Genomic DNA, 16,251 nt, shown 5'->3' on the forward strand with positions numbered 1-16,251 from the left:
TAGCTTTTCCAACCAGCTGGGAAACAAGTCACCCTTAAATGGTGCACCTTTAGCCCCTTGTCAGTGACACTGGGGTGGAACTAATGAAAGCAATGTCCAAAAAACAGACACTAGATTGCCTGAAACTTGATTTGCAAAAATACCTGGAAATTGAGCAATCTGCTTTTAAACTGATGCACCAACTGTGGTAGGATTCTTACCCATATTGTGACAGACTAGACGGAACTACTGTCTAGTCCTGACCATAGTAAGATGTTATTTTCTATGGTAGAGTAGGTCAGGGCGTGTTTTTCTATGTTCAAGTTTTGTTTGGGATGATCTCCAATTAGAGGCAGCTGGTCCTTGTTGTCTCTAATTGGAGATCATATTTAAGTAGGGTTTTTTCCAGCTGGTGTGGTGGGATCTTGTTTTTGTATTGCTCTGTGAAGCCTGCAGAACGTGACCTTTAGGTTTCTTTATATAGTGTTCTGAATATAATAAATATTTATCTTTAGCCCTCAACACACTACCAAAGCCTTATTTTCTACACTGCTGGGTTCACATTTTAATGTGACTGATTTGCAGCAAATGTAGAAAACCCACTTTGGACATTGTGTACTGTTTACCGAACTAAGCTATTCTAATGAATCCCACTGAGGTCTTCACATTCAGCCAACTCAAACCTTGCCTCATTACAAACCTCAATTTTCCCCTGAAGTTCTACCCATTGATATGAAATGCTGAGACCAGACCATTCCATGCCCTTCACATTTTATTAATCCAAAGACTGCAATAGATCTTCACATTCGTTTGCTGGTCTTCTTGTATGAGATGCCAGGCAGAGTCAAGGTCTGAAAAGAGAAAGCATCTGTAATCATTATTCAATAAATCCATGCCAGTACACTATGCTTACCAAACCGGACGCACTCGTTCGCACATTGATTTTGTTCACCCACACTAGAAGCGATCAGGACATGCAGGTTGAAATATCAAAACAAGCTCAGAAACATTTATATTAATTTGGGGCAGAAATAATTCAACATTTATGGCAATTTAGCTAGCCAATTTGTCCTGGTATATAAACATTGGGTTGTTATTTTACATGAAATGCACAAGGTCCTCTACCCTGACAATTCACAGAAAACGGAGTTTGTTTCTCTTCATCTCGCCTCCTTCCTTATATGGAGGTTGACAACATTACAACTGACCAGAGTGTGCCCCTCAAAGTTCATCTTCCAATCACCCACATGGGTATATGCACCTAAGAACCAATGAGATGGGAGAGGCCAGACTTGCAGCATGTTGAGCATCACAAATAGATCTAACTTCCATTTTAGCACCTGGCCACGCAGACGCTTGCTGAGGCGCGCGAGCAGTGTGGTTGCCATGATTGAATAAACGGTAGATTTATTTTGCGACGCGAGCGGTGGGGTCAGCATGTAATTAGGACATTGGTGGCAGCAAACTGTTGAATTGCATTCACGGCACTGTCAAAGACTACCCATTTTGTTAATGGTATAAATTAACCCTGAAATAGTGTCGCTTCGTGAACCCCCAGCCATATGCCCCGGACTCACGTTGACGAGGGTGTTTGCGTCTGTAAGTTCTGTGACATATTCGATCCCATTCAAGAAGGCCATCAGCTTGTTACCTTCCCTCGTCACCACAGACTGAAACAGGAGAGGTCAATGGTTAGCTCTGAAAGCAGTGGTCACCAACTACAGTCAACTAGCACCAATTTAACAGGCCCAAGTTGGATGGCCATATATGAAGAAAAAAAAGTGTGACAGTGTGCGAGTTGCTTTTGAGACGTAAACTGCTATAATAGTGCAACTGTGAGCCTAGTGCCCGGAGAGCAGAGGAGATTCTGCCAAAGAAAGTCAGTCCTCCCACAACATCACTGGGACCTGAACTAACTAACCATAGTGACCCCACATCAGCTGAACGTTTAGTTAGATACTGGCTGTATATGTAGGGAGATGGATAAATCCAGGCTACATGTATGAAACTCATGGTTGGGTTGTGACATGCGCCACCCACATTGACCTTCTCCCCGGTCGGCGACTCGAGCTCCGTCTCCTGGCCAATGGTGAAGGAGTTGGTGAGGATCTTTGTTCCCGTGGTGACAGTCACCTTGAAGTGGTCTCCAGTCTCCTCAATCTCAGAGATGCTCTTGATGTCTTTGCCCTCCTGGATAAGCTCATCAGGGAGACCTACATGTTTGCAGCAACGAGTGAGTCATATACTGTGCTTTTTAGTACTACAAAAGTTAATGAAGTGGGACATGAAAACTGAATTATTACTACTGAAGTAAAGTTCTGATGCACTATAATATGGCAACAATGAACTGAATGCAAACATTGAATGCATTCCCAGCTAACACAACATTCTGAGGATCATACGTTTTAGGGCGTGGTTATTTTGCATACCAAATTCTGGCAATGGTGCAGGACAGTCGCTTGGCTTTGGAACATTCCCATTAAGGAATTTGACAAAATGTTATTTTCTTGGCATTTCATGGGATCAGAATATTTCCTGAAAGTTCAAACATTTAATTTAACGTGAAGTACTAGGAACATTAGTCATTTTACATTGGGAATGTTCTCAAGTTGTTCAGCTGACTTTAAATATACTCGTGTGGGAATTTCAGTACTTCAACATAATGTTCTGTAGGTTCTCAAAGTCATGTTCTCAAAACACTAAGAACTTCTCATACAAAAACAACGAACATTAAACAAAATTACTAAACACACATTCCTTTCTCAGCTTCAACAAAAGCCAAGTGTACACCACAGTAGTTGGCCACACCTGATCTTACTGAGTGCTTGTTCCTGTTGAAATAGTATGTGAACAGACTACATTTATCCACTTTCAATGAGTTACAAAACTAATGCATGACAACTCCATCCTGGAAGCACAGTGGATTAATTCCATGGATAGAGGACAGAAGAGCATAGGTTTGAATCTCACTGACACAATGAATGATTAATGCCTAAGCAAATCATTTTCAAACAAACCCATCTGTGCTGGAAGTTCAAAATAGTTAACCCAAACTAAACTAGCGGTGTTAAGTCTTAAACATTCAGTGAAAGTTAATAAAATAAAAAACAGGAAATAACCTATAATTTGTTGTTAAAACTAACACCTCCCAGGAGAACATAGTAAGATGTTCTCAGAACCTCCCTGGAACCTATAAAAACATTTTTTTAAAGCCTACGTCTCACTTCCATTCTCAGAACATCCAAGGAAACTAGTGTGCTACCTGGGTTTGCTACTCAGAAGTAACCATTGCATTCGCAATCACCATCGAACATCATTACTGAAAGGACTACAACTTCTGAAATTAACACCAAGTCTAATCAAATGTACAAACCCAACAGCAAGACTTACCAATAGCCTCCATGAAAGACTCAAAGTTCTCATGTGTCTCCATCTGGTATTTCCCTGAGAAAGACATGGTGACTATAAGACAGTGACCGTAGAGATAGCCACAGCTCCCTGCTTGTCTTTATACCCTCATCTATCCAGCCCTGCAATCATTAACTAACTAAAGGTGTCTACAATTGAGAACGCCTCCCCCTCATATCTTCCCTCCTACTTGCCTGTAGGCACAGATCTAGGATCAGCTTCCCAGCCAAGGGCAACTAATCTACATAGCAATGGTCAACTTTATTGTACTCTCCCTTCTCATCCTCTCTTCTTCTACTTTGGCGGTGTGAGTGATCATTGATCTGTTTTGATAAACAAGGCCTCCTCGACTCCTTAGAAAAATGATAAGCAGTCTCATCATTGTAATACAAGTGTATGGATCAATCAACACGTTTCAAATTCAACTTGACTTTATCTCGCTATACACCTGTGTTGAAATTAAACCAGGCTACATTGCACTTTGAGTTGATTGAGTTGAGAGGTGTATTTTGTCTCCCTGCACTATAAAAAAACTTAGAATCAATATACAATTGTAAGGCAGCAGACTGCAATAGGATTGTGAGTTTGCAAAAATGTTTGGCATATAGCTGAACCAGCATACATTCTCAAGTTGAATTTTAATGTTCACTCAACTTTTCATTTTACGTAGAGTGAACATACAATTCAACTTGAAAAATTGGAATCCAGCCAGAGAACGTTAATCACTGACAATGACTGCCAGGAAATACTTCTATTTGATTTAGGTAGTCTCAATAATAACTGGAACAGCCATCTCAGTAACAGATGCAAAAAGTCCAACTATTAACAGATTGGATTACTTTAGAAAAATGTACGTTACTTATGTTGGTGTAGCATAAGATAATCAACCAATGAATGTACATGCAAAAACACAGGTCTTAAAAAAAAACAATTCAACGTTCAATTGTAAGGCAACCAGCAACCAACAAACGTTCACCCATTAGCTACATTTACTTTCCTTTTGAAGTCCAACAAACTCAGAGAATAACACTGATTAATCAATTGGTTAAGTGAAGACACTTGCCAGTTGGTCAGAGCATGCTCGGAGTACACGTCCTGGTAATCCCTCTAGCCCTGCGGCCTTGTGAATGTTGACCTGTTTAAAGGTCTTACTCACATCTGCTACGGAGAGCGTGATCACACACTCGTCCGGAACAGCTGATGCTCTCATGCATGTTTCAGTGTTACTTGCCTCGAAGCGAGCATAGAAATAATTTAGCTCGACTGGTACGCTTGTGTCACTGGGCAGTGCTTCAGTGCTCTCTGGGCAGTGCTCTCGGCTGTGCTTCCCTTTGTTGTCTGTAATAGTTTGTAAGCCCTGCCACATCTGACGAGCTTTAGAGCCGGTGTAGTACAATTCGATCTTAGTCCTGTATTGACGTTTTGCCTGTTTGATGGTTCGTCGGAGGGCATAGCGAGATTTCTTGTAAGCTTCCGGGTTAGAGTCCCGCTCCTTGAAAGCGGCAGCTCTACCCTTTAGCTCAGTGCGGATGTTGCCTGTAATCCATTGCTTCAGGTTGGGGTATGTACGTACAGTCACTGTGGAAATGAGGTCGTTGATACATTTATTGATGAAGCCAGGGACTGATGTGGTGTACTCCTCAATGCCATCGGAAGAATCCCAGAATATATTCCAGTCTGTGTTAGCAAAACAGTGCTGTAGCTTAGCATCTGCTTCATCTGACCACTTTTTGATTGACCGAGTCACTGGTGCTTCCTGCTTTAGTTTTCACTTGTAAGCGGAATCAGGAGGATAGAATTATGGCCAGATTTGCCAAATGGAGTGCGAGGGAGAGCTTTGTACTTGTCTCTGTGTGTGAAGTAAAGGTGGTCTAGAGTTTTTGTCCCCTCTGGTTGCACATTTAACATGCTTCTGGGAATGAGGTAAAACAGACTTAAGTTTCCATGCATTAAAGTCCCCGGCCACTAGGAGTGCCGCCTCTGGATGAGCGTTTTCCTGTTTGCTTATGGCAGTATACAGCTCATTGAGTGCTGTCTTAGTGCCAGCATTGGTTTGTGGTGGTAAATAGACAGCTATGAAGAATATAGACTAAAACTCTCTTGGTAAATAGTGTGGTCTCCAGTTTACCATGAGATTACCTCAGGCAAGCAAAAACTTGTGACTTCCTTAGATTTCGTGTACCAGCTGTTGTTTACAAACATACATAGACCGCCACCCCTTGTCTTACCAGAGGCGCCTGTTCTATCCTGCCGAAAAAGCGTAAAACCTGCCAGCTGTATGTTATTCATGTCATCATTCAGCCACGACTCAGTGAAACATAAGATATTATCGTTTTTAATGTCCCGTTTGCAGGATATACTGTACGTGCTCGTTGCTCGTCTATTTTATCATCCAATGATTGTACTTTGGCTAATAGGACCGATGGTAAAGGCAGATTACTAAACATGGCGGTGTTCGCCTTAGCAATCTCACTGGAGTAAAGACTTCCTCCATCCTTGTCATTATTGAAAGAGATTGTGATATCTCACATCGCAAAATAGGGCTACTTAATATTAAATCCCTCACTTGCAAGGCAGTCATAGTCAATGAACTAAACACTGATCGTAATGTTGATGTGATTGGCCTGACTGAAACATGGTTCAAGCTTGATGGATTTACTGTCTTAAATGAGGCCACTCCTCCTGGTTACACTAGTGACCATATCCCCCACATAGGTGGAAGTGTTTCTAATATTTACGACAGCAAAATTTTTATTGACATTAAAGAAGACTACATTTTCGTCTTTGAGCTTTTAGTCATGAAATCTATGCAGCCTACTCAATCACTTTTTAGTGGGTTTTGTCCAACATGTCTCCGGACCTACTCATTGCCACAGTCATACCCTGGATCTAGTTTTGTCCCGTGGAATAAATATTGTGGGTCTAAATGTTGTTCCTCATAATCCTGGACTATCGGACCACCATCTTATTACGTTTGCAATTGCAACAAATAATCTGCTCTGACCCAAACCAAGGATCATCAAAAGCCATGCTATAAATTCTCGGACAACCCAACAATTCCTAGATGCCCTTCCAGACTTCCTCCACCTACCCAAGGACTTCGGAGTACAAAAATCGGTTAACCACCTAACTGAGGATCTACATTTAACCAAGCATAATACCCTAGATGCAGTCGCACCCCAAAAAACAAAAGACATTTGTCACAAGAAATTAGCTCCCTGCTATACAGAAAATATCAGAGCCCTGAAGCAAGCTTACAGAAAATTGGAACGGAAATGGCGCTCCACCAAACTGGAAGTCTTGGAAAAGACAGTACTGTGCAATATCGAAGAGCCCTCACTGCTGCTCGATCATCCTATTTTTCCAACCTAATTGAGGAGAATAAGAACAATCCTAAATGTATTTTTGATACTGTCGCAAAGCTAACTAAAAAGCAACATTCCCCAAGAGAGGATGTATTTCACTTCAGCAGTGATGAATTCCTGAACTTCTACGACGAAAAGATCATGATCATTAGGAAGCAAAATACGCACTCCTCTTTGAATCCAAAGCTCCAAAGCTCAGTTGTCCTGAGTCTGCACAGAACTGCCAGGACTTAGGATCAATGGAGACACTCAAGTTTTCTAATCCTGTATCTCTTGACATATGAAAATAGTCATGGCCTCTAAACCTTCAAGCTGCATACTGGCCCCTATTCCAACTCAGTAGTATAAAGAGCTACTTCCTGTGCTTGGCCCTCCTATGTTGAACATAATGGATGGCTCCCTATCCTCCGGATATGTACCAAACTCCCTAAAAGTGGCAGTAATAAAGCCTCTCTTGAAAAATCAAAACATTGACCCGGCCGATATCGAATATCCTATTCCTCTGAAAAAATAATAACAATAATATTTCCCAGCATCTCTCTGCCTTCCTGAAGACAAATAATGTATATGAAACGCTTCAGTCTGGTTTAAGACCCCATCATAGCACTGAGACTGCACTCATGAAGGTGGTAAATTACCTTTTAATGGCGTCAGACCAAGGCTCTGCATCTGTCCTCGTGCTCCCTGACCTTAGTGCTGACATTGACACTACCGATCAACACCATTTTTTGGAGAGATAGGAAACCCTAATTGGTCTATACGGACAAGTTCTTGCCTGGTTTAGATCTTATCTGTCGGAAAGATATCAGTTCATCTCTGTGAAAGGTTTGTCCTCTGACAAATCAATTGTAAGTTTTGGTGTGCCTCAAGGTTCCGTTTTAGGGCCACTATTGTTTTCACTATATATTCTACCTCTTTCACTGCTATGCGGACGACACACATTACGATGAAACATGGTGAAACATGGTGAAGCCCCAAAAATGTCCTACCCTGGAAGCCTGTGTTTCAGACATAAGGAAGTGGATGGCGGCAAATGTTTTACTTTTGAACTCGGACAAAACAGAGATGCTAGTTCTAGGTCCCAAGAAACAAAGAGATCTTCTGTTGGATCTGACAATTCATCTTGATGGTTGTACAGTCGTCTCAAATAAAACTGTGAAGGACCTTGGCATTACTCTGGACCCGGATCTCTCTTTTGACAAACATATCAAGAATATTTCAAGGACAGCTTTTTTCCATCTTTGTAACATTGCAAACATCAGTAACCTTTTGTCCAAAAATGATGTAGAAAAGCTAATCCGAGCTTTTGTTAGATTAGACTACTGCAATGCTCTACTCTCCAGCTACCTGGATAAAGCACTAATTCAACTTCAGTTAGTGCCAAACACGGCTGCTAGAATCTTGACTAGAACCCCAAATTTGTATCAAATTACTCCAGTGCTAGCCTCTCTATACTGGCTAGGGCTGATATCAAGGTTTTACTGCTAACCTACAAAGCATTACCTAGGCTTGCTCCTACCCATCTCTCCGATTTGGTCCTGCCGTACACACCTACACGTACGCTACGGTCACAAGACGCAGGTCTCCTTATTGTCCCTAGAATTTCTAAGCAAACAGCTGGAGGCAGGGCGTTCTCCAATAGAGCTCCACTTTTATGGAAAGGTCTGCCTATCGATGTGAGAGACGCAGACTCGGCCTTGACCGTTAAGTCTTTACTTTAGACTCATCTCTTCAGTAGGTCCTATGATTGAGTGTAGTCTGGCCCAGGGGTGCGAAGGTGAACGGCAAGGCACTGGAGCGTCAAACCGCCCTTGCTCTCTCTGCCTGGCCGGCTCCCCTCTCTCCACTGGGATTCTCTGCTTCTGACCCTATTACGGGGGCTGAGTCACTGGCTTACTAGTGCTCTTCATGCCTTTCCTAGGAGGGGTGCGTCACTTGAGTGGGTTGAGTCACTAACATGATCTTCCTGTTCGGTTTTGCGCCCCTTCTGGCTCGTGCAGTGGAGGAGATCTTTGTGGGCTATACTCAGCCTTGTTGCCCCCCGCCCCCACAACACTAGGTGTTCGATTCTCTCATTTGATTTTATTTGAGTGCTCAGAGTCCCATCTAGCTAAGAATTTAACTCCAATATTTGACATACATGAAATGTCAAAGAGTGAAATTCTGAGCTAGTTCCCTTCCAGTGATGTTGCCTATATACTGAAGAAGGAGGTCAGTAAATGGGTGGGTGAAATAGGTGGGCTGTACAAGGAACTACAAATAGGTAACTTTGAACTACAAATCCTATCAACCAATCTCTCAAGTGACCCCCATGGAACCCTAGCATCACTTGCAGCTCATTGGTGGACTCGATAAGGAAGGCTGTGGTCAGCTAAGTCCAGGAGCCTGAGGATAATGTCACCAGAGTTGCTGCCCTCTGATTGGCTGATTTGATTGTCAGCTTCCACCTCGGCCTTCCAAGATTGGTCCACACTGCAGCCCTCTGAGATACAAAATAAAGGATGGAGCAGGACACACAAGTCAACTCCCTCCCTGAATTGCGCCTTCACTTTTCTAACCACCGAGTGCATGATACTCCACCTGTCCCTTACATACCACGTTTGCATTCCCGAAGCCCCCTAGCATAAAACCTAAAAGCCCTGACATGGGGAAAGAGTCTAGTCATTATAGACTAGATAGCCGATTTTAGTTCATAGGAGTGGTCAATAGCGATAAAGAGGCAAATAACTATATTTAACAAAAGTATAAAATTAACATGCAACAATTTAACTGAGTTACAGTTCATATAAGGAATTCAGTCAATTGAAATCAATTAATTAGGCCCTAATCTATGGATTTAACATGACTGGGCATGCGCGCAGCCAAGGGTGGGCCTGGTAGGGCATAGGCCCACCCACTTGGGAGCCAGTCCTACCCACTCGGGAGCCAGGCCCAGCCAATCAGAATGAGTCATTCCCCACAAAGAGCTTTGTTACAGACATAAACACTCCTGTTTAATCAGCTGTCCAGGTGGCTGGTCTCAGACGATCCTGCAGGTGAAGAAGCCGGATGTCGAGGTCCTAGGCTGGTGTGGTTACACGTGGTCTGCGGTTGTGAGGCTTGTTGGACGTACTGCCAAATTCTCTAAAATGACATTGGAGGGGGCTTATGGTAGAGAAATGAGCATTTTTATCTCTGGCAACAGCTCTGGTGGACAGTCCTGCAGTCAGCATGCCAATTGCACTCCCTCAACTTGAGATGTGGCATTGTGACAAAACTGCACATTTTAGTGGCCTTTTGTCATGATAAGCCACACCTGTCAGGTGGATTGATTAGCTTATTAAAATTAGAAATTTTAACAAGGATGTATACAAATTTGTGCACTTTGAGAACCTTTCTGGGGTCTTTTATTTCAGCACATGAAAAGACTTGACATAATACGTTTATATTTGTGCAGTATAAATGGCTCAATATTACTTTGACAGTCAACTATACCATCCTAACACCGCTCTGGGGATGGTAACAATGAAGGCAGGGGTGCCCCACTGGCAGGCAGGGAAGATAGGTGGGACACTGCATGATGTGTAAGGCCTATGCCATCTTGCAGAGAACCCACACAAAGACCTTGAGGTAAGACATGAAACTCACAGGATGATCTACAAGATTCAAATGCATTTTTATGACATGATCCCGCCTAGGTTATGAAGACAGTGGAGTAAAGGAAGTTTAAGTAGAATGAGTGTCATTTTCCACACAGGAGGAGGCGCTGAAGAACTAGCCAATAAGCATGAACGAACCTATGGCGCCAGGTGTAAAGAAACATGTCAGACAAATCAACCCTTCAATTCCTAAGTCCATGACACATCAAATCAAACTTTGTCACATGCGCCAAATACAACAAGTGTACACCTTACCGTGAAATGCTAACTTTCAAGCCCTTAAATCAACAGCGCAGTTCAAGATTAAATATTCACCAAATATAGTTACAAAAAATTAAAGTAGGAATAACGAGGCTATCGGTACCTAGTCAATGTGCGGGGGTACAGGTTAGTTGAGGTAATTTGTACATATGTGAAGTGACTGCATAGATAAACAGCAAGTAGCAGCAGTGTACAACAGAGGGGGTGGGGGTGAAGGTGTTGCGCCCTCTTCACAACTGTCTTTGTGTGTTAGAACCATGATAGTTGGTTGGTAATGTGGACGCCAAGGAACTTGAAACTCGAACCGCTCTGTCAATGGGGGCTTGTTTAGCTCGCCTTTTCCTGTAGTCCACGATCAGCTCCTTTGTCTTGCTCACATTGAGGGGAGAGGTTGTCCTGGCACCACACTGCCAGGTCGTCTACAAAGAGGTCAGGTCTCATTGTCGGTGATCAGGCCTACCACTGGTGTTGTGGTGCACCTAAAACTTGGTTTTGGAGTCATGTTATACCACGCAGTCGTGGGTGAACGGGGGAGTACAGACCCGAGGGGCCCCAGTGTTGAAGATCAGTGTGTCAGACCTGTTTGCCTACCCTTACTACCTGGGGGCAGCCCGTCAGGAGGTGCAGGATCCAGTTGCAGACGGAGGTGTCTAGTCCCAGGGTCCTTAGCTTTTCCAACCAGCTGGGAAACAAGTCACCCTTAAATGGTGCACCTTTAGCCCCTTGTCAGTGACACTGGGGTGGAACTAATGAAAGCAATGTCCAAAAAACAGACACTAGATTGCCTGAAACTTGATTTGCAAAAATACCTGGAAATTGAGCAATCTGCTTTTAAACTGATGCACCAACTGTGGTAGGATTCTTACCCATATTGTGACAGACTAGACGGAACTACTGTCTAGTCCTGACCATAGTAAGATGTTATTTTCTATGGTAGAGTAGGTCAGGGCGTGTTTTTCTATGTTCAAGTTTTGTTTGGGATGATCTCCAATTAGAGGCAGCTGGTCCTTGTTGTCTCTAATTGGAGATCATATTTAAGTAGGGTTTTTTCCAGCTGGTGTGGTGGGATCTTGTTTTTGTATTGCTCTGTGAAGCCTGCAGAACGTGACCTTTAGGTTTCTTTATATAGTGTTCTGAATATAATAAATATTTATCTTTAGCCCTCAACACACTACCAAAGCCTTATTTTCTACACTGCTGGGTTCACATTTTAATGTGACTGATTTGCAGCAAATGTAGAAAACCCACTTTGGACATTGTGTACTGTTTACCGAACTAAGCTATTCTAATGAATCCCACTGAGGTCTTCACATTCAGCCAACTCAAACCTTGCCTCATTACAAACCTCAATTTTCCCCTGAAGTTCTACCCATTGATATGAAATGCTGAGACCAGACCATTCCATGCCCTTCACATTTTATTAATCCAAAGACTGCAATAGATCTTCACATTCGTTTGCTGGTCTTCTTGTATGAGATGCCAGGCAGAGTCAAGGTCTGAAAAGAGAAAGCATCTGTAATCATTATTCAATAAATCCATGCCAGTACACTATGCTTACCAAACCGGACGCACTCGTTCGCACATTGATTTTGTTCACCCACACTAGAAGCGATCAGGACATGCAGGTTGAAATATCAAAACAAGCTCAGAAACATTTATATTAATTTGGGGCAGAAATAATTCAACATTTATGGCAATTTAGCTAGCCAATTTGTCCTGGTATATAAACATTGGGTTGTTATTTTACATGAAATGCACAAGGTCCTCTACCCTGACAATTCACAGAAAACGGAGTTTGTTTCTCTTCATCTCGCCTCCTTCCTTATATGGAGGTTGACAACATTACAACTGACCAGAGTGTGCCCCTCAAAGTTCATCTTCCAATCACCCACATGGGTATATGCACCTAAGAACCAATGAGATGGGAGAGGCCAGACTTGCAGCATGTTGAGCATCACAAATAGATCTAACTTCCATTTTAGCACCTGGCCACGCAGACGCTTGCTGAGGCGCGCGAGCAGTGTGGTTGCCATGATTGAATAAACGGTAGATTTATTTTGCGACGCGAGCGGTGGGGTCAGCATGTAATTAGGACATTGGTGGCAGCAAACTGTTGAATTGCATTCACGGCACTGTCAAAGACTACCCATTTTGTTAATGGTATAAATTAACCCTGAAATAGTGTCGCTTCGTGAACCCCCAGCCATATGCCCCGGACTCACGTTGACGAGGGTGTTTGCGTCTGTAAGTTCTGTGACATATTCGATCCCATTCAAGAAGGCCATCAGCTTGTTACCTTCCCTCGTCACCACAGACTGAAACAGGAGAGGTCAATGGTTAGCTCTGAAAGCAGTCAACTAGCACCAATTTAACAGGCCCAAGTTGGATGGCCATATATGAAGAAAAAAAAGTGTGACAGTGTGCATCAGGTGTGTGAGTTGCTTTTGAGACGTAAACTGCTATAATAGTGCAACTGTGAGCCTAGTGCCCGGAGAGCAGAGGAGATTCTGCCAAAGAAAGTCAGTCCTCCCACAACATCACTGGGACCTGAACTAACTAACCATAGTGACCCCACATCAGCTGAACGTTTAGTTAGATACTGGCTGTATATGTAGGGAGATGGATAAATCCAGGCTACATGTATGAAACTCATGGTTGGGTTGTGACATGCGCCACCCACATTGACCTTCTCCCCGGTCGGCGACTCGAGCTCCGTCTCCTGGCCAATGGTGAAGGAGTTGGTGAGGATCTTTGTTCCCGTGGTGACAGTCACCTTGAAGTGGTCTCCAGTCTCCTCAATCTCAGAGATGCTCTTGATGTCTTTGCCCTCCTGGATAAGCTCATCAGGGAGACCTACATGTTTGCAGCAACGAGTGAGTCATATACTGTGCTTTTTAGTACTACAAAAGTTAATGAAGTGGGACATGAAAACTGAATTATTACTACTGAAGTAAAGTTCTGATGCACTATAATATGGCAACAATGAACTGAATGCAAACATTGAATGCATTCCCAGCTAACACAACATTCTGAGGATCATACGTTTTAGGGCGTGGTTATTTTGCATACCAAATTCTGGCAATGGTGCAGGACAGTCGCTTGGCTTTGGAACATTCCCATTAAGGAATTTGACAAAATGTTATTTTCTTGGCATTTCATGGGATCAGAATATTTCCTGAAAGTTCAAACATTTAATTTAACGTGAAGTACTAGGAACATTAGTCATTTTACATTGGGAATGTTCTCAAGTTGTTCAGCTGACTTTAAATATACTCGTGTGGGAATTTCAGTACTTCAACATAATGTTCTGTAGGTTCTCAAAGTCATGTTCTCAAAACACTAAGAACTTCTCATACAAAAACAACGAACATTAAACAAAATTACTAAACACACATTCCTTTCTCAGCTTCAACAAAAGCCAAGTGTACACCACAGTAGTTGGCCACACCTGATCTTACTGAGTGCTTGTTCCTGTTGAAATAGTATGTGAACAGACTACATTTATCCACTTTCAATGAGTTACAAAACTAATGCATGACAACTCCATCCTGGAAGCACAGTGGATTAATTCCATGGATAGAGGACAGAAGAGCATAGGTTTGAATCTCACTGACACAATGAATGATTAATGCCTAAGCAAATCATTTTCAAACAAACCCATCTGTGCTGGAAGTTCAAAATAGTTAACCCAAACTAAACTAGCGGTGTTAAGTCTTAAACATTCAGTGAAAGTTAATAAAATAAAAAACAGGAAATAACCTATAATTTGTTGTTAAAACTAACACCTCCCAGGAGAACATAGTAAGATGTTCTCAGAACCTCCCCTGGAACCTATAAAAACATTTTTTTAAAGCCTACGTCTCACTTCCATTCTCAGAACATCCAAGGAAACTAGTGTGCTACCTGGGTTTGCTACTCAGAAGTAACCATTGCATTCGCAATCACCATCGAACATCATTACTGAAAGGACTACAACTTCTGAAATTAACACCAAGTCTAATCAAATGTACAAACCCAACAGCAAGACTTACCAATAGCCTCCATGAAAGACTCAAAGTTCTCATGTGTCTCCATCTGGTATTTCCCTGAGAAAGACATGGTGACTATAAGACAGTGACCGTAGAGATAGCCACAGCTCCCTGCTTGTCTTTATACCCTCATCTATCCAGCCCTGCAATCATTAACTAACTAAAGGTGTCTACAATTGAGAACGCCTCCCCCTCATATCTTCCCTCCTACTTGCCTGTAGGCACAGATCTAGGATCAGCTTCCCAGCCAAGGGCAACTAATCTACATAGCAATGGTCAACTTTATTGTACTCTCCCTTCTCATCCTCTCTTCTTCTACTTTGGCGGTGTGAGTGATCATTGATCTGTTTTGATAAACAAGGCCTCCTCGACTCCTTAGAAAAATGATAAGCAGTCTCATCATTGTAATACAAAGTGTATGGATCAATCAACACATTTCAAATTCAACTTGACTTTATCTCGCTATACACCTGTGTTGAAATTAAACCAGGCTACATTGCACTTTGAGTTGATTGATTTGAGAGGTGTATTTTGTCTCCCTGCACTATAAAAAAACTTAGAATCAATATACAATTGTAAGGCAGCAGACTGCAATAGGATTGTGAGTTTGCAAAAATGTTTGGCATATAGCTGAACCAGCATACATTCTCAAGTTGAATTTTAATGTTCACTCAACTTTTCATTTTACGTAGAGTGAACATACAATTCAACTTGAAAAATTGGAATCCAGCCAGAGAACGTTAATCACTGACAATGACTGCCAGGAAATACTTCTATTTGATTTAGGTAGTCTCAATAATAACTGGAACAGCCATCTCAGTAACAGATGCAAAAAGTCCAACTATTAACAGATTGGATTACTTTAGAAAAATGTACGTTACTTATGTTGGTGTAGCATAAGATAATCAACCAATGAATGTACATGCAAAAACACAGGTCTTAAAAAAAAACAATTCAACGTTCAATTGTAAGGCAACCAGCAACCAACAAACGTTCACCCATTAGCTACATTTACTTTCCTTTTGAAGTCCAACAAACTCAGAGAATAACACTGATTAATCAATTGGTTAAGTGAAGACACTTGCCAGTTGGTCAGAGCATGCTCGGAGTACACGTCCTGGTAATCCCTCTAGCCCTGCGGCCTTGTGAATGTTGACCTGTTTAAAGGTCTTACTCACATCTGCTACGGAGAGCGTGATCACACACTCGTCCGGAACAGCTGATGCTCTCATGCATGTTTCAGTGTTACTTGCCTCGAAGCGAGCATAGAAATAATTTAGCTCGACTGGTACGCTTGTGTCACTGGGCAGTGCTTCAGTGCTCTCTGGGCAGTGCTCTCGGCTGTGCTTCCCTTTGTTGTCTGTAATAGTTTGTAAGCCCTGCCACATCTGACGAGCTTTAGAGCCGGTGTAGTACAATTCGATCTTAGTCCTGTATTGACGTTTTGCCTGTTTGATGGTTCGTCGGAGGGCATAGCGAGATTTCTTGTAAGCTTCCGGGTTAGAGTCCCGCTCCTTGAAAGCGGCAGCTCTACCCTTTAGCTCAGTGCGGATGTTGCCTGTAATCCATTGC

At 42.5% G+C, this 16,251-nt stretch overlaps 2 protein-coding genes across 4 annotated transcripts; both read right to left on the bottom strand.

Moving 5' to 3' along the window:
• Nucleotides 1–733: 733 nt before the first annotated feature.
• LOC123730431 (fatty acid binding protein 1-B.1-like) lies at nucleotides 734–3,525 on the bottom strand. Of its 2 annotated transcripts, none has more exons than XM_045707124.1 (4): nucleotides 3,370–3,525; nucleotides 2,026–2,192; nucleotides 1,557–1,649; nucleotides 734–830 (listed from the first exon to the last, which is right to left on the bottom strand). In XM_045707124.1, exons 1-4 carry the CDS (start codon nucleotides 3,434–3,436, stop codon nucleotides 780–782), a joined length of 378 nt encoding a protein of 125 aa, XP_045563080.1. In that variant the 5' UTR covers nucleotides 3,437–3,525; the 3' UTR covers nucleotides 734–779. The 2 variants fall into 2 exon arrangements, with proteins under 2 accessions (XP_045563080.1, XP_045563079.1); XM_045707123.1 differs by having other exon boundaries at nucleotides 2,020–2,192.
• Nucleotides 3,526–12,050: 8,525 nt separating this feature from the next.
• Nucleotides 12,051–14,838, bottom strand: LOC123730432 (fatty acid binding protein 1-B.1-like). Of its 2 annotated transcripts, none has more exons than XM_045707128.1 (4): nucleotides 14,683–14,838; nucleotides 13,338–13,504; nucleotides 12,874–12,966; nucleotides 12,051–12,147 (listed from the first exon to the last, which is right to left on the bottom strand). In XM_045707128.1, the coding sequence occupies exons 1-4, from the start codon at nucleotides 14,747–14,749 to the stop codon at nucleotides 12,097–12,099; spliced, it is 378 nt and encodes a 125-aa protein (XP_045563084.1). In that variant the 5' UTR covers nucleotides 14,750–14,838; the 3' UTR covers nucleotides 12,051–12,096. The 2 variants fall into 2 exon arrangements, with proteins under 2 accessions (XP_045563084.1, XP_045563083.1); XM_045707127.1 differs by having other exon boundaries at nucleotides 13,332–13,504.
• Nucleotides 14,839–16,251: the final 1,413 nt, after the last annotated feature.

Source organism: Salmo salar, chromosome ssa24 (assembly GCF_905237065.1).
Source record: "Salmo salar chromosome ssa24, Ssal_v3.1, whole genome shotgun sequence".
In the NCBI taxonomy this organism is placed as follows: Eukaryota; Metazoa; Chordata; class Actinopteri; order Salmoniformes; family Salmonidae; genus Salmo; species Salmo salar.